At 41.2% G+C, this 24,641-nt stretch overlaps 2 protein-coding genes across 2 annotated transcripts; one reads left to right on the forward strand and one right to left on the reverse strand.

The window, feature by feature from the left end:
• Positions 1–7,070: 7,070 nt before the first annotated feature.
• krt98 (keratin 98) lies at positions 7,071–10,700 on the forward strand. Its single transcript, XM_049570926.1, has 8 exons — positions 7,071–7,477; positions 8,173–8,255; positions 8,347–8,503; positions 9,114–9,275; positions 9,420–9,545; positions 10,085–10,305; positions 10,457–10,467; positions 10,558–10,700. Exons 1-8 carry the CDS (start codon positions 7,139–7,141, stop codon positions 10,656–10,658), a joined length of 1,200 nt encoding a protein of 399 aa, XP_049426883.1. The 5' UTR covers positions 7,071–7,138; the 3' UTR covers positions 10,659–10,700.
• A 4,169-nt stretch (positions 10,701–14,869) lies between these two features.
• krt15 (keratin 15) lies at positions 14,870–17,248 on the reverse strand. The gene is made up of 7 exons (XM_049570925.1): positions 16,747–17,248; positions 16,360–16,442; positions 16,072–16,228; positions 15,780–15,941; positions 15,539–15,664; positions 15,210–15,427; positions 14,870–15,095 (listed from the first exon to the last, which is right to left on the reverse strand). The coding sequence occupies exons 1-7, from the start codon at positions 17,191–17,193 to the stop codon at positions 14,990–14,992; spliced, it is 1,299 nt and encodes a 432-aa protein (XP_049426882.1). The 5' UTR covers positions 17,194–17,248; the 3' UTR covers positions 14,870–14,989.
• Positions 17,249–24,641: the final 7,393 nt, after the last annotated feature.

Here is a 24,641-nt window from a genome sequence, read left to right on the forward strand (position 1 = left end):
CTGTTCTACATATCTACCAAGTTTAGTAAAAATCGATATGGCAGTTAGGCCTAGATAAGAAATTAGCTCTCTAGCACCCCCATTTTGTTTGATGGGGTCAATAATGGAGGAGTCCCCTCAGATTATGTGTGCTCATATGCCTACAAAGTTGCGTGGTGATGGGTGAAACCCTTGAGATGTTATACACCTTTATGTGATGAGCCACGCCCTCCACAATATTCATTGCCTTATAGAAGCTCAGTTTTAGTAAGTTTTCCAACTTTTGCCAAGAGGGAACTTTAGATATTGGTCCCTAGATTATGTTCACCGAGTTTCATGCAGATCGGTCAAACTTCCTAGGAAGAGATCGATTTGAAGTGTTTTTCAAAAAATTCAAAATGGCGGAAAATCTATATAACCGGAAGTTATGGGTTCTTGAGGCAAATTTGTTCCTCATGAGGAGAGGCATCTCTGTGCAAATGTCTCTACGACATACGGGGCATGAGATATGCCCATTCAAAGTTTACAATTTCAATCGGTTGCTATAGCGCCCCCCTTTGGCCAATTGATGTAATATTGCTTCATTCACATCCTCCCATGACCCTCTACCACTGTGCCAAATTTCACATGGATTGACCAAGTCAGTGAGGAGAAAAACGTGGAACAGACACACAGACACACACAGACGCACACACACAGACACACCCACAGACAGAGTTTTCATCATTATATAGATATATAGATAGATAACATTAAAACAGGATTATTGTGGAACTCAAAATGGTAACTGTACCTGCACATCAGATATAAGTGACATTAAGACACCAAAATATATCAGTAGGCAATTCCTTAACTCTCATATTGTCTCTGTATATTACAACAGCATAATAGCAGTCTGAAATTCAGTCATGGCTTTTGGTTTTGGTGTTTCACCCCAAGATTTTCAGTGGCCCCATCCAGCCACCCCTGTGAAAAATGTGTGGGGGCGCCACCACTCAAACCATGACACTATTTTAATGCATGGTGGAGGTGTCTCTCTCTTAACGCTTAAAGCTAGACCGCCACATATCTGCTCAAAGATTGTAGGTCAAAAGCTTAAGTTAAATTTTCAGGCAACATATATTAAAGAAGTGTTGTGTCTGGCAGGTAATATTATCCCCGACCCCTCTGACACGTTACAGAATGAAGAATATCAGCTTTGACGCCGCACAGAAGATTAAGAGTCCCACAGGCTCGATTGAACAGACTGAGGAACTAGATGTGATTTGTAGCATTTGTAGTGTGGTAAAATATTATTTGTATTTTTGTCTTTATGTGTATTTATGTGAAACAGTTCAATGAGGAGCTATTTGTCTCATAGCAATAAGGACTGACTGATGCAACAATAATAGTTTTAACTGTCAACAGGTTAAAAGTCGTTTAACTTAATGTTCCCACAGAAAAGCTGGCCCACATTTTTTCTCTGCTGAACACACGGACACACACAAAGTATGTGGCTAGACAGTGCACACAGCTGCACATGAATGCATGCACACACATGATGGTAAACTGCTGCAGGATACGCCTGAGTGGGTGACTGGAGGAATCTAGACGGATGGAGTGAGCAGAAAAACCATGTAGTTGTTCAAGTTCTCGTTAATGTTCATGTTCTCGTTCTTGGTAACATATTTTTGGGTCCACTTTGCTCTCTTTTCCCGCTGCTGTGGTGCGGTGGAAGTTAAATAAAGTAGGCGTGGAGAGCTGATGGGAGGTGGTGAGTTGTTGCTACAGGATTGGTCCGAGGGTAACTTCTTTTTTATTATTATGTATCTCGGGGCATTTGTCCTTTAGCTCACCTGCATCTTGTCATTGTGTGTAGGTGTTCTAATATTTCTACATGTTACTGTGTATCTTTTACGTTCATATTGTGCGGTTGTTTGGGTGTAACTTTTTGTGTGCTGCTGTTTTGGCCAGGTCTCCCTTGTAAAAGAGATTGTTGACCTCAATCTCATTGAGCAAACAGCTACAATCACACATTACATTACCTTACACATTCAGTGTCTATGTACATACTGTGTGTTCTAATACCCATTTAGTACACCAGAAAAAGATTTAGTATGTCCAAATACATAGTATTTCAAATGCAGAATGCCAACAATACCAGGACGTCCTACTGCATCCAGTCACATTTTGCGCTTGAAAACTGGGGGTCTCGGGTTCACTTGCAAGTGAACCCTGGTGTGGTTCGCTTACAGTGCGAAAAGCAATCGGACTATCCAGCAAACCAAAGAGAGGAAGTGACATAGAACGCACTGCATTTTTGTGTTTTTGTGGTGACCAAGCTGGCTGAAGGGGATGGATTTAAGTTTTCGGTCCTGGCCAATCGATGAGCCGGGGTTTCTTCTTCCTCATGCTTTTATTCTTCCTGGCCAGTGGTCGTTTGGGCAATACCGCCCCCAAACAAGCAGCTGTTGTAAGTGCGTTACATTGTCCATGCGGTTTGGTCCGCTTTAAAAAGTGCAGTGTGAAAGTGAACCAAACCAAATGAAGGTGTGAAATTTTTCAGCATTCCCCGCCCAATCAAACCGAGTCTCCTGGACTATCCTGGTGTGAATGCGCCCTAAGTAGTATGTCCTGAATTTGTGCGCACTGCGTGCAACAGTACAGACTTTGTAAGGGCAGCTGCAGTACCTGCTAAAAGTACAAAGAAAAAGTTTGTGATATGGAACACAGCTATAGTCATTTGTCTTGCATTACAATTAATTATTTACTCTTAACATATTATTCATTTATCTATTTGTAAAAGTGTGAACACTACTCCTCATCATATTCACTTCAGTTTAATGTTAAGAAAACTTCTTGCAGGCACTGTATGTCCCTCTACACCCACTGTAACACCCTCATGTTCTCATACTGCTGCTGTCTGACTTTGTGTTTCTGTCCTGAACATTAAAAACATTTATCATCTCATCTCTTTGACTTTCTGTGATTCAAGTGTATACTTGCCTCCAAATGCAGTTACTTTTATGAACAGTCAGCAGAAAAATGTTGCCACATCACAAACACTGTTTGCGCAAGCATGAGTACATAAAGGAGTGCTACAACACCTGAAATACCTCTAAGCAATGCAAACGCACCATAGACATCGGTGTGGCACTGAGAGGGCAGGCAGAGCGACATTTTTTTCTCCCATGATTAAGAGAACAAAAGATCTTTTCAACAATGAGCGAAAGAAGACGTCTAAAAGGATTAAAGTGAAATTGAGAAAGTTGTTTCACAGGCCACTATGTTTACTGTAGTGTTGAAAAGTGGTTAAGCCTGCAAAGCTCTGGGAAAAGAAAGTTAAAGCAGTAAAACTTATAAGTCAAAAATTATAAGTCAAAAGAATTAACTTAATTTATAGATCCTAGAATAAAACCACATTCCTTAGATGAGATTTATGCAACAGTTGTTAATAAAAAAAAAAACAGATTTAGCCTTGGGTGATCTTTAACTTGTGTTGACCTGAGCAGACAGTAGACAGTTTGACATGTCATAGCAAGAAAAGCAGAGGTGTGAGAAGACACATTAATCCTTGGGATTGTGTATGCTGTCTAACTGGGACACTTTATTGAACGGTGCCATTCTTAATTGATTACATCCTTGTTTCACCTGCTGGGACAGGTCAGAATGTCTTCTGTGGAAAAAAAGGTGTGTTCGATGGGACGCTATCTTGTTACCATCATCTTGGTAACGTGGTGTGTTTTTTTTCCTCATTTGTGAGAGTGCATGTTAAGCAGGTGGTCTAGGGATCTTCTCTTATACATTTTGAGCCACAAACACTTCATTTCCTGCATTCTCGTGATTTTTTATGCACTAATTTGTTCCTTTTCTGCATCAGCATGGTGGAAATATCATAGTACTTCCTTGTTTGAACCATGCACAGTTGCATCTTCTTTCCATTTAACAGCAGATTGCAATCATTGCCTGTGAGGTTGCATTCTGCCGCTATCATCTACTTTACTGGAGGCATTGTTGTGTCTACGAGTCACGTTCTAGCAGTTTGTCAAAGAAAAAGTCCTCTGCTACTTTCATGTTTTTATTATTGGGGACAAATGCACATGTTGTAAATGTTGAGGGAAATGTGTCCCCTGCATGCCATCATCATGTCACGAGCATCTGACTTGACTCCTCTCCCCATCCAAAATACTTTTGCTCCTATGAATAATGATAGTAACTCAATATTTTATCTTTGCTACTGGAGTTGCCTCTTTATGATCACAACTTAGTATTTTAGGTGTTAATCTTAAGACACAACACTGTCTGAAATTTGAGAAATCTAGGACTTCAAGTCAAGGATTTCAAACGGGTATCAACCCACGTTAATAATTTTTGCTACTTGACATCTGTCACAGGAGTGAAATACGTGTTAGTTGCCTCTATGTTGTTTTTTTACATCATATGAATTTTAAGGGAACAGGCTGAGGGAAATTCTTCAGATGCGTTCAAACCATCCCTCATCCCCTCCTCAGGCCTCACCCTGCTTATCAGTGTGACTACCAACTGAGGAGTTGTGAAATGACAATAGAGGTAGTCAGTTGGCTATGTTGATGACAGAGACAGGAAGGTGATCATTTTTTACTGGCATGGGGGTGTGCTTCTTTTATGTGCAGGCTACAGCTATAATTAATACAACCCTCTGGCACATTTTTGCTAAGTTGGCTTTAAGAAGTTGTTTGTGATTATTACAGGTTGTTTTCACATTATTTCCAGTGTTACACTAGATTAAATGACGGCCTGTGACAGCGGGTGAGTGTAGTTTCAGAAACAAGTTTGGTGTCAGTAACTCATCTGGTATGTCCATACATAATTAGAGAGGAAACAAACTGAACAAAGAAAAGTAATTTTCCTGTTCTATCCATTCAATCTCAGTGTCTCAGCCTGCAGTCAGATAATCAGATAACCGCAGTGGTGAAAGAAGTGCTCAGATCTTTTACTCAGGTAAAAGTAGCAATACTTCAGTGTAAAAATACTCTGTTAAAAGTAAAAGTCCTGCATTCAAAATGTTACTTAAGTAAAAGTACAACAGTATTAGCATCAAATGTACCTATGCCCCAAAAGTAAAAGTACCAACTGTGCAGAATGGCCTATATTACATTACTAGATAATAATTATTGATGCATTACTGAGCACAGCTCTTTAATGTTGCACATAAAGGAAGGGTTAATTCAAACAACTTTTCTTCTGCCAGGTAGCTTCCCAATTGTTCCCAATTGTTCCCAACTGGTGGGTCGCAGTCTAAAATTGGGTCACGGGCCCAATCTGAATGGACCACAAGTGACTCACCTACTATTTTCAGAAACATGTTTTAGTGCACTGTTTAGCTGGAAAATGAGAACATTTGTGACCCGGCCTCCGTGTTGGAAATATTTGATCAAAGCACCAAGCACCTACCAGCCAGACAAACTTGTGAATTTTTGATTCATATTTAACCAGTGTTGCCTAGTTTGACAGTTTAAATGCAGTTCATAAACAGTGGTTGACATGACTGACAGCTGCATTAGCGACTCCTTGGCTCTGATTGTTTTCGTTTACATGCTGTAGGCCATCAGAAGCACCAAAAGGCAATAGAGTAGGTAGTGGAATATGATTTTTCTTATCGAATTATCTGTGTTATTCAGTGCTATGTGGATATAGTGACAGTTTCAGCAAATATGAAAACAACTATTTTTTCTAAACGTTACCAACCACAGCTTTAAGTGCATTTACAAAGAACAGGTGTGAGTAGGATGATGTTGGTACTGTAATATTCTGCTGTTCATTCTAACATAATCTTTGTGCTCAGCTTTTTCTGTTTGACATGATGAGTGTAGATGGCAGAGCATGTTTGAACATAACATATATGTTTGACTTTGCTCAGTTTTTGTCCAAGGATTACCATCACAGCATGAAAGCACGGTATGATTAATTTAAGTTCATGGCTGATATGTTTTGACACATACTGAAGCAGAACAGCAGGGGTACTCAACCTGCTTTGTCAGAGGGCCCCTTTTGCAAAATGACAGGAAGCCAGTAACCACTTAGTAAACAAACATTGTTAACATATATATCAGTATATATAATAAATGAACTGCCTGTTTTCAACATTTCAATGTTTGCTGTCCTCACTCGTCTTTGTCAGGTCAAGTGTACACAAGGGGTGTTTCTTGGATCAGTGACATTTGGGGATTAGCGCAGGGTCTGGGGTCAGGGGGGATCCTCCCCTGCCACCTTTTTGAAACAAGCTCTATTTTGCTGATTTTGGCACCTTATTCACAACTAAAGTACAAAAAATGTCCTAGTGTGAATCAATTTATTTTCATTGTTACTTACAAAAACGCCCAGTACCTTATCATGGACCAGATTTGGCCCCCAGGCCTTAAGTTGAGTATCACTGCAGTACAGTGTGTCCTGCTTGCTTTCTTTTCTCTTGCCCTTGTGGTTAGTTTAAGTACCTTCTTATAAGACTATGTTGGCTGGATGTTGGTTCTGTAATACTTGAATAAAAATATAAGTACCTTCATTAATAAAGTTATATTGTCTATATCTTAATCATCTCAATCTCGTCACAGTCGACATCTTGCCTAGACACTGATGTGACAAAAATAACTTTGGCCATCTCAGAAGTGCCTTGCCCCCAACATTTGGCCCCAAGTTTCACTGAGGTGACATTGTCGCTGGTATGTGCAAATTCTGTCACTGCTGTGAGTGAATATTTTACAAGATAGTTACACATAGCGGCTTCTTTTATAGGAATGCATTATTTGAATGTATACGTGTCTGCCTCTCCAAACCTGACATCAAAACAAGGAAGCCTCTAATTACAAACTGCCAGTGGTTCAAGACTCCGGAAAAAGTGAACAGAGCAGTATTCGAGGAATGCCCTTCCATTGAGAAACGATAAAATGTGGAATCACGGGTTCAACCTGAAGTAAGGTGGATGATACCCTACCCACCAGTCACCACACCCACGCTGATGAAGAGATTGCATGGAGGAGTAGGGGGTTAGTCTGTGAGCCGCATTCTTCCCTTTCAACTACCCCTGCTAGCCCTTCCCACTTTGCAGCTTGTGACAGCTATATAACCAAGGAGACCAAAGTGATGCTTTCAACTGCAGATCATCTCCAGTGATCCCACCTGAGCCAGATTCAGACCTTCCAGCATGTCTCTCAGCACCAGATCCTACGGCCAGAGGACCATGAGCGTCTACGGTGGAGCAGGAGGCCGTGGCACCCGTATCTCCTCATCCCAGCAGAGCTACGGTTCATCCTCCGGGGGCTTCAACCTGGCCGATGGCCTGGACCTCCACGTCGGGGCCAACGAGAAGGCCACAATGCAGAATCTGAATGACCGCCTGGCCTCCTACCTGGAGAAGGTGCGCACCCTGGAGAAGGAGAATGACCGCCTGGACAAACAGATCAGAGAGTGGTACCAGAGTAGGACCGTCATCTGCCACGACTACACCAGCTACCTCGCCACCATTGACGACCTGAAGGACAAGGTAAGAGACAGGAGATGTGTGTGTGATTTTGTGTTATCTTTTTCTTTTGATCTTTCACTGCGACGGCATTGGGAAGATGTAGCAATCTGTTGGTATGTGCAGTATGTGGGCAGTTGACAGTTGACATTTGAGTTAGAGAGCCAGCAAGCCCATCTTCGGCAAAGTGTAGAAGTAGGTTATCTTATCAGGAAGCACGTCACAAACAGAAAACAGTACGGAAGTATTTTTCACACCAGATTCATTCCAACAGTGCGTCACATCCTGCCAACAGTGTTCAGTGTCTTTCCAAGCACATGCGGTGTAGGTTTACAGTGGAGTCCAACGGATGCAGTCAAAAGTTCATATTATGAGCCAGTATTTTTAGAGTACATAGATTTTACAAAGGCTGCATATGTATTTCTTCTTGATTTAATCAACAATAAATGTTTCATATATAATTTTATTTACTTACATTTTGATATTTAAGTTTTGTGTCACATTCCAACTCTATAAGAGCCAAATTTTTAAGGGATCCCTTTGTAGAAATTGAATTTCAACCATTAAATAAATCAGAATACTGAGTAAGTTTTTTTTAAACCCTCAGATAGCAGTTTCAATGTTGGTCTCAAAAATCCTATATTTGCTTGCAAAGCAGTATGAATCATGAGCTTGATTGTACTCCTTTTGACTTGTTTCCCTGTTTTTGTTCTTCTCAGATTCGCATTGCCTCCAGGCTCAATGCCAAGACAATCCTGGACATTGACAACGCAAAACTGGCTGCTGATGACTTTAAGATGAAGTGAGTGTTTTCCCCTGCCCCTCTCTACAATGCCACACAAGTGAAACTTCACTCTCTGACCTCTCCTCCTGTGTGCTATCCTCCTCATCAGGTATGAGAACGAGCTGGCCATGAGGATGACTGTGGAGGCAGACATCAACGGGCTGAAGAAGGTGCTGGATGAGATGAACCTGGCCAAAATGGATCTGGAGACCCAGTATGAGTCCCTGAAGGACGAGCTCATCATGCTCAAGAGGAATCATGAAGAGGTGAGTGTGTATAGATGAGGGAGCAGCAGTGCACCCATTTTAACCAATCCAAGATTTGTTGATGCAAAACTGTTGAGTTTACATCCGTCACCACCCTTGAAACATTCCTGCACACAAGCCAACACACTCTCTGTGTATGCACAAATCCTGAACGCGAGTTAGCACACTGGTGATTGATTAAACTCATCATTATCCATCTTCTCAGCAGCTGCCAAACACAAGCAGCTATTCACTGTAAGGAAAAGTTGTCACCATTTTTTATAGCCATCTATTGTGGCCTGAGCTGCTCAGAGTTTGCACAAGTGACCTCTGTCTTGCCTCTGATAATACTGAGGAAGTCCCATGTTGGTTTAATGTTTTTACAAAGAGGTCTGCCGCCTTCTTCTTTTGTCCCAACGTGGCCCCTCTTCCCTCTGCAAACTTCCTTGTATTCTTCTCTTCTTCCATTAGCTCATTGCTACTGTTTGTCTCTCTCTCACACACACACACACACACACACACACACACACACAAAGTTAACACTGGATGCTCTTGTTTTAATAAACAAAAACGTGAATTATTTGAAGTTATTACCTCGGCTGACTGAGGTGTTGACCTTTGACCTCTGCAGGAGTTGGCTCTGCTGAGGAGTCAGATGGGCGGCCAGGTCAACGTGGCCGTGGATGCTTCTCCCTCTACAGACCTCAACCAGGTTATGTCCGAGATCAGGGAACACTACGAGGGCGTGATCGGCAAGAACCGCAAGGACCTTGACATGTGGTACCAGAACAAGGTGAGAAGTTACAGCTGCTCAAAACACAGACACCTCGACAACCTTTAAAGAGTCAACTTGAGCTTATTTATCTTAGTAGTATGTGAGTTATCTACCACAGTTGTTGGGTAAAACAATTCATGTTTGTTTCTCTGATTTTTCCAGATGGCAGCAGTGGAGCAGGAAGTGATCACACACACAGAAACTCTGGTGACGTCCCGGTCAGAGATTAAGGACTTGAAGAGCATGCTACAGAGGCTACAGATTGACCTGCAGTCCAATCTGAGCATGGTATGTCAACATATAGCGGATGTGACACTGTGCACTGTGATGCTACTACACATTGGAACAACACTGCAGATGTTTAAAGAAATGCTTTTTAGCTTTCTGTCGGTAAAAACAAAGTTTCATCCAGCAGCAGGTTAGCTTAGCTTAGCTGTGAGTTTGAAGGCAGTAACTATCAAGAGTCTGCAAGGTGTCTCTTTTACACTGACACTAAACTTACATGGTGTAATGTGATTTGTTGGCTTTAAAAATGCTGGTAGACAGATTTTGTTACCCTCACACTGAGCCAGCTGTGTCCCCAATTACAGTCTTAATGCTAAGCTATAAGCGAACTAGCTGCATGCTCCATACTTAGCGTGTAGATATGTTAGTGGTGTCAATTTCTTGTCCAACTCTTGGCAAGAAAGAAAATAAGAGTAATTCCAAAGTACCCAGAACCACACAATGCTAGGTACACACTTACGGCAACAAATTTTTACCAGCGTCGAGTAACATCTCTGAATTTTAATGATAACTCACTTAACAACTTTCTTCCCCAACAACAGAAAGCATCCCTGGAGGGCACCTTGGCAGAAACTCAATCCCGCTACGCTGCACAGCTAGCAGGCCTGCAGAACATGGTCACAAGCCTGGAGGCTCAGCTGTCTCAGCTCCACGCCAACATCGCCAGCAACAAGCAGGAGTACGACATGCTGCTCGACCTGAAGACCCGGCTGGAGCTGGAGATCGCAGAGTACAGGAGGTTGCTGGATGGCGAGGATGAGAGGTGAGACCTGGTGACAGAGAGGAAAAAAAGACTGGATGGGGGAATTATAAATTATTGAGAAAAAATATTCACTCCAGTTAAAACTGTTTAATTACAATGTAGATATGTTCTTGACTAATGTTTTCTTCTTTCTTTATCTCTCCATCACCAGTTCAAAACAAGGTAAGCAATTATTCACATTCATATAATTCACATTTTATCAATAAAGTGCTGCTTGATGATTTGTTTACGATTGTTGTGTCTTTTCCACAGTGGTCACAAAGGTCATCACAGTGGTGCAGACAGTTGTGGACGGAAGGGTGGTCGAGAGCAGCAAGACCGTTGATGTGGACGTGGATGAGATTGAGTCATGAATTAGAGGCAAAAATAAATAAAGATCATGCAGTTGAATTAAATATTCTTGTGTGTTTTTTTCTATTTTATAATGACCAGAATATCCCACATTTCTATTGTTGTCCCTCGCTGATATATAATGAATGTTTTTGTCCAGTAGGCTACGTATCAGACAGGCTATGGCTGCAGATAGCTTGGACTTTCTCATTCATGTGTTCTTAAAGCTGCTTTAATCCAGACTTTTACTTTAATAATGGATCAAATATGTTGTAAGACTGGGATCACTCATAGTAACAAACCAACAGAGAGTTATTATTCTGCATCTTTAAGGGGCTATTTTTTAGGCTTGTTTAGCCCATTGTTCTATGACTTGCTGTGTGTTTTTGTAGCAGACATGTCCATATAGATTCAGTACACGTTACCTATTACCCAGCACCAAATGGCAGTCAAATTTACAAAAAACTCAACGACAGTACAGTGCTAGTACAAGATTAGTCACTAGCTGGTTAAGAAATTCTAACATTTAAGACCCAAACATTTCTCCAAGGTTGGTGGAGACCAAACCAGAGCTAAAAGGCCAATTGATATTGGTCTTACATTAATGCGGTGGCTAAGGCAACAATAGGATTATAATGATGTTCTGTTCTCTAACAGCTGTGCCAACTACTGTATTGGGACAATATGCCTGATAATTTGAGAGATCTTCGCCTAGTGTTGTAGTCAAGACCACCTAAACTGAGACCCAGTCATGACCAAGACCAGTGTTAGAGTCCAGACCAAGACCCTAAGGGGTTAAGTCAAAACCAAGAGCAGACCAGAACAAGTTCCACACTGCAGGATACATATACGGTAAAATGTGGAATATGCAAACCATGCACTCCTCAAATTGAGCATAGAGATCCACATTCCCTCCTTCATTCCTCTCCTCCTTACCATAGACTGACCATGACATAACAGCTCCCCAAAGGTGAAGCCTGCATTCACTTTCTTGGAGTGCATGTGAGGGAGGATGGGGAGGGATGATAGCTGTAAAGTGTAACACAGATTTTGAATTAGATTTGAAGCAGGTAGTCACAGTGATGGTAAATTTGACTGTGCACAGGGAATTTAGTGATATCCCCGCAGCTGTGGTCTTAAACGGTCTTGAAACCAAGACAAAAATGCAGTCGATTCCAAGACTACACTGAAAACTTCAAAATGTGGTCTCAAGACCAAGAATGATCTCAAGTACTACAATAATGCCTCAGTCTCATGGGCACACAATACGAAGGCTGCGGTCGGAAAGTCTTTTTTGCTTAGGAAGGTTCCTAGCTGAGCGAAATGACCCGGAAGTATTTTAGCGGCCACCATGATAAGAGCTGTTCGAATTCTCTAAACACTAAGGAAAGGAGGTTCAGTGCTTCCTTTCAGATCTCCTTCAGCATAGGATACATCGGACCTTCCTAAGCGATAGGAAAGGAGATAATTCCATCCCACAAGTCATTGCGGTGGCAATATTTACGCACCATTCACAAACTCAAATGATTAGGAAAGAAAAAGCTCAACATGACCGAGAAAGGAAGGAGATCACCAGATCTGTTTATGAAGCATTATACATCTCATGCCATAACTTGTTCATATATATTTTTTCAACTTTCAACATTATATTAAACTTAGATGCGAACTACGAACGTTTCGCTACTATTGGTGTACCCTCCGTCCACAGCTTTGTTTAACTTTTTTTTATAACAGGATAAACAAAAATGCAAATATACAATGCATCATTTTAATTTTCCGATTTTCGTGTGAATGAGAAAAAACGGAAATCCACGTGCTTTTCCCATTTTCGTCTTCAAATGGCTAATCGATATAGAAATTAAACCAAAACCAGAAACCTACCTGTTTTTCGCCTTTATTGTTATATCTATATTATCTGCCCCTACTGCATCCCAAAACTTTGGCATCGGCTATGCTTATGGCCTAGATAGATAGATAGATAGATAGATAGATAGATAGATAGATTCAAGAGTATTATCTAGACCTGCTCTATGTGTGAAGTGCCCTGAGATGACTTTTGTTGTGATTTGGCACTATATAAATAAAATTGAATCCAAAAAAAATAGATAATCAATGAAGTAACGCTGCTGTGCCTCGTGCGTAAATGCGCATATACTTGGCATATCTGGAGATTTAAATAATCGATTAAGCTACTGCGTCCCACTTTTTATTCCCCTGTACAGTGTTTCCCTGCAGAGCTACAGTGGAAGGATCAAAATACAAAAGACTGTAACGTTAAAAGATATCTGCCTGAGGTTATTAAATACCTGCAGCGAGCACCCCACCCCACCCCGCAGCAGAAACAATAAGCGCGTTTCCCCATAAAGAGAGACGCTGTGCGCATTTACGCACGAGGCACAGCAGCGTCCCTTTTATTATTAATATTAATATTATTTGTTATTTATCTGTCTATCTATGCAGTAGGGGCGCATAATATTGATTTAACAATAAAGGCGAAACACAAGTTAATTACTGGTTGTGGTCTAATTTCGCCTCCAATTGCCCATTTGAAGAAGAAAATGGAAAAAGCACGTGGATTTCCATTATTTTTTTTATTCACACGGACAAACAAAATAATGCATTTAATATTTGTTTATCCTGTTATAAAACAAACAAGCTGAACACAGCTGTGGACGGAGGGGACACGCACCGTAACATATGCTCAGTTTGCATCAGTCATTTATTCATTTGAGCGTTGTTGTATTGCCAGCCTTTAGTAATATCATTAATTCATTTTACTACTTGGGATTCAGATGGGTGAGTGTGAGCAAACATTCTCAATGTGACAATTTCGTTTCAGTTTGTGGCTGGCAGCCTATATTCCTTTTTTTTAATTCAATTCCGACCTTAGTAATTAAACAATATCTTTCACCGTGTTGTCTACGTTTATATATCCTGCCTGAAACAACATGAGAACGTACGCCCCATATGTTCTCATCGTGTGCATTTTGTAGTCCATCTTCAGAACATTGTGGTTTCACCACAGCAGACCCACGTCAGTAACATCCGCCGTCGCATGATGACGTAGCCCAGCGTAAGTGCGGTCGGATTTTCTCAGCTCCGTGGTTCTCTTTTCCTAAGTCCTTATGAATTCTCCTACTCATCTTTCCTTGACCTCGTGACGTTTCCCACCGAGGTCAAGGAATAGTGATTAGGAATAGACGATAGGAGAGACTTTCCGACCGCAGCCTAAAACAGTTTAATAAGGTGTGGCAAGTCAGCCTTCCTGCCTTTTTGTCTCAGTGGCCAACTGTGGTAGTGCAACTGAACATCCCTTGGTATTCAAAGAACATTTCCCCCATAGATAAGTATTACGAAAGAAATGTAAGTAAAACATTTTATGGGACTCATCAAAGTGCAAACAGGGTAGAGTATTACTGAATTTCAGCATATTGGTTAATATTTGTTCAACTGCATAAAATACATACATGCTCTGCCCCGTAGTGGCCAGACATTGGCTGATGCAGCTTTAATGAAAGGCTGGGACCTATACCAGCATGCATTGAGTGAAAGTAGAGCAAACACCCTTGACAAGTTGCCAATCGAGTCTAACAACCAGAGAGTGGAATTCATGCTCACATCGAAAAGTTTGAAAGGACTGCTGGAGGAAGCCAGAAACCCAGGACTCATTTGTTGTGAGGCATTAAGGCTACAATGCCACATTGTAGGTATAGCTGCACGCCTAAAAATGTGTTTTCAAATGGTTTAAAATCTTCATTTACTGAAGCATGCATGCTGTTTGTGAACACATGTTCTGCCTTAAAGCTGTATGACTGTACTGCTATATTGCTGAACACTGTGTAGCCTCTGGGGCCTTAAGTCCTGAACTCACTGGTATCTCAGAGGAAATTGTTGAGGAGAGAAGAGAGCATTATTACTCTTTGCTGTGATTTTACCAACTAGTCTCAGGATGCATATTAAGCAACTTTATATTCACGGCCTCAATGTCTACCCTCTTACATCAAGGACATAATGTGGCTACAGCCTCAAGCTTTTATTGTTTCATTCAGCAGGTTTTAAACACATAGGTTATCTGTAAGAATGATCTCAGACCTACCAAATACCTAAAGTAGCTCTTGTCAGGATGAAGATGAAATATGTCGTTATATAAGACCTTTGGTTCATTTCAAAACCAGACCACTTTCAAGACATCATTTGAAATTAAGACACAAATAAGTCAAACAGGACACCATGGTAGTCAGCAAACTGGCAGCCTTTTATTGCATTCACATGCGTATGTGAAGAAAGTATTAGATTTATAAGTTGCGCTTGTGTTCTTCAGGCCCCTTGTGTTGCTTTTGCTGCTCGAGACAGATTAGGCGGAGGTGGTAGAGGAGGACACCACCTTGCCGTCCTTCAGCTCCTCTGTGACCACTACCACCCTGCTGGAGGAGGTCCTTGTACTGCCTCCAGTAGTGGCACTGTGGAGGGGGAGAATTACATTGCTTGCATTAAAGATCAATGATACTTAAGTTTACAAAGTTAGTGATTAGTTTATAATGAAAGAATAGAGTTGTTCTTTGCAGACATATTACCTGCCCTCTCCGTCCAACAGCCTCCTGTATTCTGCGATCTCCAGCTCCAGCCGTGTCTTTATGTCCAGCAGCATTTGGTATTCTTGGCTCTGTCTTTCCATGTCACAGCGAAGCTGCATCAGTTGCTCTTCCAAGTTAGTCACCTGATTCTGGAGGCCTTGGAGCTGCATGGCATAGCGTGTCTCTGTTTCAGCTAAAGTGCCTTCCAGGGACGCTTTCTGGAGGAGGAGGAGGAGGAGGAGAGGGACAAAGGAGAAATAAATAAACTGAAAAATAGCGTGGGTGTGTCAAATTGTGTGTAAGAGTTGCCTGAGGTTATTATCATTTACCATGCTCAGTTGGGACTGTAGCTCGATCTCCAGGCCCTGCAGTGTGCGACGGATCTCAGAGATTTCTGACTTGGACGTTTGGAGAGTTTCTGTGCTGACTGCCACCTCCTTGTTCAGCGCGTCTGACTGCAGTAGATATTTGAGAACATCAGTGTCATGTATAACTACATATGTTACACACATAACACTGTAAATAGGCAATGTCAACTGATATCACAACCAGGATGTTGTCCAGTCTTACTTTTGCTTGGAACCACGCTTCAAGTTCTTTCTGGTTCTTGGCAGCCAGAGCCTCATACTGCTCACGGATCTCCTCCATAATAGTGGTCAGGTCTGGCTGGTCTGTTGCGTCCACCTCCACGTTGATCTGTCCACTCATCTGGCCTCTCATGGCTGCCAATTCCTGTTGAAGAAGAGGAGTTCGGTAAAATGGTGGATGTTTGCTGAGTTGTTGGAGGAAATTTTATTCTACATTCAAAAGAGCAAATAAAATGCAAATCCACTCAGATGACTCAGATGTCAAGTGTTTTTACCTCCTCGTGGTTCTTTTTGAGGAAGATGAGCTCCTCCCTGAGGCCTTCTATCTGCATCTCCAGGTCTGACCTGGCTAGTGTCAGCTCATCCAACAGTCTCTTCAGACCGGCGATATCTGCCTCCACTGACTGACGCATGGCGAGCTCATTCTCGTACCTGTGAGGCAGCAAAAGATCAGAAATTTGCACCTCAGCATCACTGTGTACATATTCCATGTATTTCTTCAGAGTAATTTAACTTTTTTTTCTGTGTTTGAGACACTTTCTGTCGTTCATCCTGATACTTACTTGGTTCTGAAGTCGTCTGCAGCCAGTTTTGCATTGTCAATGGCCAGATAGATGCCTCCATTGACACGGGTGGCGTCCTGGATCTGTGTGATGAAGCAAGGTTTTATTTCGTTAGTACAATTCTTTTATCTAACTGTCTGCAACTGCAAAGAGGCTCTGTAGACGTTAAGTATGCTGCTTACAACACTTAACAAAAGCAGTGCATGCAACACAAGGATAGTAATGGTCTCTACAAAATTATGCATTCACGTAAGCTTTTCTATTTCAGTAATTTAAAGTTCCAGTGCATCATTTTATACATATTAATCTGATAGTTGCATTCTATGATAAATTATAGTGTGACATGCTTTGGTATCTCATTCAGGAATCAGATGTCATGTGACATACCTTTCCCTGCAGGTCAGCAATGGTGGCCTCGAAAGCTGAGTAGTCACGGGCAGTGGGGGAGGTCTTGCTCTCCAAGAAATTGCGGATCTTGAGCTCCAGCTCAGCGTTGGCCTTCTCAAGCGCGCGCACTTTCTCCAGGTAGCAGGCCAGACGGTCGTTCAGGTTCTGCATGGTGGCCTTCTCATTGGCCCCTACATGGAGGTCCATGCCATCACCTCCGCCAAAGCCTGCACCTGCTCCCAGGCCATAAGCAAAACTACCACCACTACCTCCACCTATTCTACCACCAAAACCGATGGAAGACATAGAGATTTTTGTGCCACCTGCACCACCATGAACACTGCTAGAATAAGACTTTCTCACTGAGCTTCCTCCCATTCCTCCACCTCCACCATAGCCACTTCTTGCATAGCTACCTGAGGAGGAAAAAGTAATGTTTCTTGACATTGCGAAGACTGCTCAGGAGATCTGCCTGATTTGGAGAGGATGAGATGGATTGAGATGTACAGCTCTACCTCTCTCCCCTTTTTATCCTGCACAAGGCGGCTGCTTCTGCCTCCAGGGTGGGGGCGAGCAGGACTGAAGGGAGGAGCATTACCTAAAATGGTTGCTCTGCCCCACCCATTACACACACCCTTCAGGTTCATTTTGTGTAACGAAAAGGAGAAAGAGGGATTAAACTTAATCCCATTTTGTTAGGCAATTTACTGAATTCATTCAAACCTAACAACTATGTGCAGTCCTCTTACAATAGCTTCATTATTTCATTCATTCATTATTCCCGTGCACCATATTAATGTGCTTGAAGACAGAACATCCATGTGAACCTTTATCTTTATTTCTACGAAGTGTATTGTAAATTGTGAAACAGTCACACCCGTTACTGTCAGCCTCAGGTTAGTTATTCAATCAAATCTGGCAAATTTTCAACCTCAGGGCCATACCATGCTGGTCAAACCTGTTAAGTTATCAAGGACACAGCATTGTAAACATTATACGATGGATCAGTAAAATATTTTTTTTTTCCATTTGACTCTGAACCAACAAACTTCTTCTCACACACCTCTTTATCTTTTCTCTCTGTTATCTTGGGCGAAAATCAGTATTTAGGTGTTGGCTCTTTTGTTAGTCATAGTTTCAGGGGGTTTTTCCACATTTTATACTTAAAATTGTAAAGATTGCTTTTGTTTTGCTCAACAACAGCCTGCAGGGCTGCCAGTTAGAAGCAGTTTTTATAGATGTGGATGATGTCAGTCGATACCTGGCCTGATTCAAGACTGGGCATAACACTGCTGAAAGCTCACCTCCAATATGCCAGTATGTTCTGTACTCTCCTTGGCATTGCACTTTGGCATGAGCACCATGCCCAAACAAGAACAAGCTCCTGCTTGTTTGCTTCATTCCATTGCACCACAGTATTTCTTTCAAGTCTTTACAGGCATTTAAACATCCCGTTGCAGTTTTGGATTAATTTTCAAATAGTGACAATTATAAGAATAATAGATGTATTATATTGAACATTTCGCTTCTGGTTAAATCTGACAAAGAGTTGTTTTATTTCTCATTAACAAAGTACGAGTGCAGACTGTGCACATCCACAACCTGGAGTAATACAAACCAGATGTTGCTTTTTACTGCTGCTTTTCATTTCGAGGTTGCAAACTCATCTCATGCATGTGCTAAACAGCTATAAATAATGTCCAAGAGTTTGAAACCTTGAAATGAACTCGGAATAGTTTGAAACCCCAAATAATATATGAGTGAAGACATATTCTCTCTCTGGAGAGAGCATTCTCACACCAACACACCAACTTCTCATGTGTACACACTGTTATACATAGCTCTGTAAAGACCTTCATGAGGGGTATTACTGCTGCATGTGCAGATGCCCACTCTTTTTTTTAGATTAATGTACTAGTTTGCCAGCACAGGAGTGTTTTCAGTGTTTGTTACAGCTAAGAAAATTTACCAGAGCAACTGTCACTGTCTTATGACATTTGTATGATTTCCAATCACAGTTCCGAAACATGTATCCTCTGCACTACCAGCAGAACCAAGTGATGGTGTAAATGTGCATTTACAAATTATAGTGCAACACAACAGAGTGCACATTGTGCAATCAGACATCCCTGTGATAGAATAACTTGGGTGTGGCACTGAAGATGTTTCAGCAGCATGTTATTATAACATACTGGTTGAGTTATCTTACGTAAAGTTTACTGTAAGTTAGTGTCAGAATTTGAAGTGTAATTGTCTGTGAAATGTGAAAGTGTGAGACAATGCAGTGCTGTGAAAAAAATGCTTCACTGAGTGCACAAACGAGTGCACAAGACTTAATGAAGCAGTTTTCTGTATATTGACAAAAAATGTGAGAATGGCTCAAAATCTGTGAAATATGATGTTGAACACACATTTGGTAAATTAGACAGTGTGCAGGGGTTTGTCTGCAAATTGCGTCCCACTCGTCCCACTCCTGTGCACCTGTTTTGAAATAGATGTGTTCTTTTGCTCTGAACTCACACTGACACACGTTGCACAACTTGCAAACAACAGCATCTCTATACTAAGACAAACAAACTATGCAAATATAAAGAACGTTAATCTTAAAAAAAAAAATTCCAAATGACATTTTAATGGTAGTTGGCTGTCAGGCTGTTGTCCTGAGGACAAATGCTTCACATCACGTAACTTAAATGTGACTGAGTTATTTTCCTCAGGCAGTGAGAAACAACTGAGTCATTTCAAATACAGCTCACTTTTACAGAGATTTTCTCACACACTGCTCTGCAGGCCCCATGCAGTTCAGTGAAATGTCAAATACATACATTAATATCTCTAAGGTTGAGTTTTAAATTATCTAAGCTATTTTTCATATTTTTAAAAAAGACATGCACTTCCCTTGTTCTGAAATGACATTTGCATTGTTGTGAAAAACAGCTGTCAAAAATTAAACTATCTCTATTGATTAATTCTATATCTGATCAACTTGTTACCATAACGGTTCTGAAACATGAAATCATTCCCGCTTATGCTTCCTCTAAGGTGTAGAGTTTGAATGTGATATTCTGTTTCCTGTTATATTTTGAAAGTCTGCCCATGTCCTGTCAAGTTTCCCGCTGCCCTGATTGTCTGATTGCTTTCACCTGTGTCTCATTATCTCCCACTGTCAGAGTGTAAATAAGTCTGTGTCTTCCCTTTGTTGTCTGCTAGGTTGTCTTGTCTTTCGTGTGAGCTTTCCGGTGTTCTTCCTAGTGTGTATTCTTCATGAGACTGACCTTTTTTCATATTCAGACCAGTGAGTTTTTGCCTGTTGATTTAGTTACCTCTGCCTGTGCTGACTCCCCCTTGTGTACCAACCTTGACTGTAACAAAAACCCTGAACTTTGGATTTCGTCTCAGTCTGTATTTTTGAGTCCACCATTGTGCCTGATACAAAGGACCCCTGGAACATGGAACCCCAGCCAGTCAGTCCAGACTAAAATATCTCAACGACCAGTTGCCATGAAACTTCGCACCCTGTCAGCTTTACTTTGGCGTGGCTGCTTATATCTGCAACCTCATTGTTTCTGTCACTACCAGAGCTCATGACCATAGGTGAGGGTTGGGACGTAGATGGACCAGTAAATTGAAAGCTTTGCCTTGCAGTTGAGTTCCCTCTTCACCAAAAGCACTGATCTCGTCACATCTAATGAAATCAGGTCAAAAATTCAATCAGTCCGATACTTAAGTTTAGGACCACATACCATGGATATTTAAAGAGAACTAGATGCAGTGTTAGAGGCGGGCCCTCGTTTATTTATATGTGCTCAGTAGAACATGAAGCCAAACAAGCTCAATTTCCACGATATGAAATTACTTTTAATTACTCTTTAGCATCATTGCACCCACAGAGCACTAGAGCACCAGAGACTTACACCAGCCAAGCGGCTCACTTCCAGTTTAGCCCTCTGCTAACTTGAATGGGGCTAATTTAATTAAATCATGCGTCTCCTCTAGACTTTCAAAATGTTATCAGACCAACTGGATCAAATCCTGATTGTGAAATTAGTCATTTCATGAGGGCTGTGACGCTCCAAAAAATGTATCCACTGATTTACAGACATCTTTCTTTTGTCTTCTCAGTAGGACTATGGGAAAAAAGTGTTTTTGGGCCAGTGGCATTACATTGTTGTAATTCCTCATTTGGCCACCTGCAGAACCAATGACGTTCCCGTCAGCCTCAGCTGTAGCCTACTTTGTACAATATTGGTAAACACTGGACCTACTTTACATCAGCATGTTAGCAGTGTCATTATGAGTCTGTTAGCATGCTGCTAGCATTTAGGAAAAAGTGTTGCAGTTCCTTACAGAACCGATATATGGATGTACACTTTTTAATAGAGAACATCTCAACTTCTAAGTAACAATATAAATTTAAAACAATTTAAGAAAGCTTTTTTACAATTCCAAATGATTCCTATAAGATTCTGGTATGAACGATTTCTACTTCAATGAATGTTAAGAAAGTTTAGTACTTAAAGGTCCAGTGTGTAGGATTTAGGGTAATATATTGGCCAAAATGTAATATAATACAATACGTATGTTTTCATTAGTTTATAATCACCTGAAAAAAAAGAACTATTGTGTTTTCATTACGTTAGAATGAGCCGTTTATATTTACATAGGGAGCAGATCCTTGCCCCTCAGAGTCTGTCATGTTGCACTGCCTTGTTTCTACAGTAGCCCAGGATGGACAAACCAAACACTGGCTCTAGTTTGGGCAGTTATTGTTTTTGCAGTGGCCATTGTAGTTAGCAGCCCAGATCATAGGGACTTGGGTTGGGAACCAGAGGGTCGCCTGTTCAAGTCCCCTGTCAGACCAAATATGGAGCGTGGAGAGGTGCCAGTTCAACTCCTGGGCACTGCCGAGGAGCCCTTGAGCAAGGCACCAAACCCCGCTCGGGGACCCTGACCAAGGTAGCTCACTCTGACATCGTTCCACTTTGTGCATGTATAGGTCCTGTTTGTGCATGTGTGTATTTTCCTGTTAATGAATTAGTGTTGCACGGTACTAAAATAGTACCGCGGTACTAGAGTATTCCAAACAGTGTGATACTGCATTTGGAAAATACCGGTACTTTGAAACTGATTCAATTCATTAATTTAGTTAATTTATTTTACTCAATTATGCGCACAAACGCCTTTCTTGTTCCTATTGGAGCACAGATTGCACAAGTGGTGTGTATGACAACACCTGTATCAAGGTGCTGCAGCTGGTGCATGTGAAAAAAGACAAGAGAAAGTCTGCCTCGCAAAGGGCGACAACACGAGACAACACAAACTTGGTGGGACATTTGAGTTACCAAATCGTGACGTCCGTACCGAGGTACTTACCGAACCATGATTTTTTTGGTACCATGACACCCCTACTATTTATTGTTCTGAAGGTTTGTATCCAAAAGGGCTTTTCCTTAGGAAAAGTACCGAAGAGTATCGAAAAGTATCGAAATTCATATTGGTATTGGTACCGAAACAAAGATTTTGGTATCGTGGCAACACTATAATGAATAAAAGAGTGAAAAATTGAATTGATAAAGACACGTGTATTTTCACTTGTTTTGGAGAGGAAGAAACCTCTGCAAATAATTCAGCTCCCAAAAACCCTAAGCAATCATCACTGAGCAGATCCCTTACCACATGAAGTGTCAACTGGTTGCAATGTGTGCTAAATATCCCTAAACCTTACACACGTTTTAAAAAAAAAAAAACAATTGAATTAAATATTACACTTACTTACTTAAAATAAACTTAAAAACTTAAAAATAAATGTTGCAGGGATTTTATCTTCTCCTGTAATTCAATGACTGCTTGAGATGATCTTGAGCAGAGAACTTGACACGTAAGCAGCTGCATGGTAGCCTTTAGGTGTGGCTGGAAAGTAATGAATGTGAAGCAAGGTACTGTTGGTTAAAATGAGCAAATCCTACACGTTAAAGTTTCTAATCTAATGGATTTAAAGTTTTCATTCAGTCTGTATTGATACTCGTTATTATCTTGTTTTAGGCATTTATAAGGAAGTAAAATACAAAAGTGTTGGAGACTTTATTTATTACCTGTGTCCCACATTGCCTCATAGGCTGCATCTCTGATAAGCTGCCTTGGCGTTATCGTTATCATATGTCGTTACACTTCACAGGTAGATTTAATTCAGTTGAAAACATTTTTAAGATATTGCATTAAAATACAGTGCTTTGCAACAAAGAGAGACTGTGCAGACTCTTCTGCTCTGACAAAAAAGGGCAGAGCTGTGGTTTGAGCTGAGTGATTGATGAGGATGGTATGTGGTGGGGCGAAATGTGACTGTGGTTTCTGTGTGGGCGGCAAAGAATGAACGAGGTGTGCTGATTTTACTTGAGATATTCCTGCTAACTGGCATATTCTTCATTCACTAAAAAGGTCTTTTCAAATTTTCAGAGGATGAGATTTAAATGTATCTAAACCCCAGACTAAGTGCTGCATGTCCTGTATCTAGCAGGCGCCAGTCAGCTGTGGAATGCACACGGCATGTGCGGGAGTTGTACTTACACTTAAACTTGCAGGGCTTTTAATAAAAACCATATCAGTAAGTCTTTTTGACACATTTACTGTGTCACATATCCTAACCACTTTACATCTTAATGGGAATGACTTCTCAGAATGCAAAAGGCCCATTTTAGTTTGAGTATGAAGTGGCCCCGTTGTCACAAATAGTTGGCATGTGTTGAAAACACTGGTGGAACAGTATGCTCAAAATGCACCGTGACATGAGAAATAGCCCGGAGAGCTTTAACCTGGGCGTGTATCTGTCACGGAGGCTGTGAGCCAACATAAAACAATATCTCCCTTTCAATTTCACGCAGGAGAGGGAGTGAGGGCTGCGGTGACTCACTGCAAGATCATGTGTTTTTTGACACTGATGCTCTCCCTTTGTGTTTATTTTATTTCAAGCACAGACTGGTTTCCCTCACATCTTGCGATGCCCTGCAGATATTGACCGCACCCTTTACAGCGGTTATTCATGCAACACCTTGACTGTGCAGGTGCACTGAGAGATCTGGAAATTTACAACAAAACTCTGAACTGAACAGAGTCACTTTTTCTGTCAGTAATAGATATAAAACTAACCAATATCTTTATTGTCTCCTTGATAGGTGGGTGGATTATGAGATAAGGGGCCCCTGGTCCCAGACATGCAGAAGGTCCCACCACCTCTTCTGTAAAGTAGAATGACACGCAGACACTTGTAGTTGTTTAGTCTCCTTTTGTTGTCTCTTTGTAGTCATTATGCATCTCTCTGTGTCTTCTTGTGCTCAGTGTGAGTCTCTTTGCGACTGTTTTTCCCTTTTCCGTAGTTGTAAAGTCTCTTGGTGTTTTGCAGCTGTTTTGCATATTTTTTGTTCTCTTTGGAGTAATTTTGACTCTTAGAGAATTTTTTTTCTCCTTTTCCGTAGTTATTGTGTCTCTTTGTGTCTCTTTGCAGCTGTTTTGCATCCCGATGTAGTTGTTTCGCGTCTCTGTGCAGTCTTTTTGAGTCTTTTTGTGACATTTTGCAATGTTTTGCATTTTGCGGGCCCCAGACACCCAGTAGACCCATGCAATAATCCATCTATGACTGTGAGTGAACTTAACTGAACTGTATGAGGAGCCCATGCGCTAAAAATTAAGCACTTAACTGCCTGTGTTTTGGTAATAATAACAATAATTGCAGTCAGCAAGGGGGAAATCTACATTTCCTCATGTGCTGCAAGCAACCATGAAGTAACACAGCCTTCTGAGTTTTCTATTTCTGTGAATCAAATATCCACAGAGTAAGTGCAACAGCAAAAAGCACATGTGCTCACCCTGTATGACAACTTTGCACATTTATAATTAAGCAT

The sequence above is a fragment of the Epinephelus fuscoguttatus genome, linkage group LG3 (assembly GCF_011397635.1).
Source record: "Epinephelus fuscoguttatus linkage group LG3, E.fuscoguttatus.final_Chr_v1".
Classification (NCBI taxonomy): domain Eukaryota; kingdom Metazoa; phylum Chordata; class Actinopteri; order Perciformes; family Serranidae; genus Epinephelus; species Epinephelus fuscoguttatus.

What these genes read in the sequence shown, in the direction of transcription:
- krt98 (XM_049570926.1), top strand. Translation starts at nt 7,139, where the DNA reads ATGTCTCTCAGCACCAGATCCTACGGCCAGAGGACCATGAGCGTCTAC. An exon ending in TCAAGAGGAATCATGAAGAG is followed by an intron (nt 8,504 to 9,113) that starts GTGAGTGTGTAT and finishes TGACCTCTGCAG; the next exon opens with GAGTTGGCTCTGCTGAGGAG. An exon ending in ACATGTGGTACCAGAACAAG is followed by an intron (nt 9,276 to 9,419) that starts GTGAGAAGTTAC and finishes TGATTTTTCCAG; the next exon opens with ATGGCAGCAGTGGAGCAGGA.
- krt15 (XM_049570925.1), bottom strand. Translation starts at nt 17,193, where the DNA reads ATGTCAAGAAACATTACTTTTTCCTCCTCAGGTAGCTATGCAAGAAGT. An exon ending in TCAAAAAGAACCACGAGGAG is followed by an intron (nt 15,942 to 16,071) that starts GTAAAAACACTT and finishes CTTCTTCAACAG; the next exon opens with GAATTGGCAGCCATGAGAGG. An exon ending in TACAGTCCCAACTGAGCATG is followed by an intron (nt 15,428 to 15,538) that starts GTAAATGATAAT and finishes CTCCTCCTCCAG; the next exon opens with AAAGCGTCCCTGGAAGGCAC.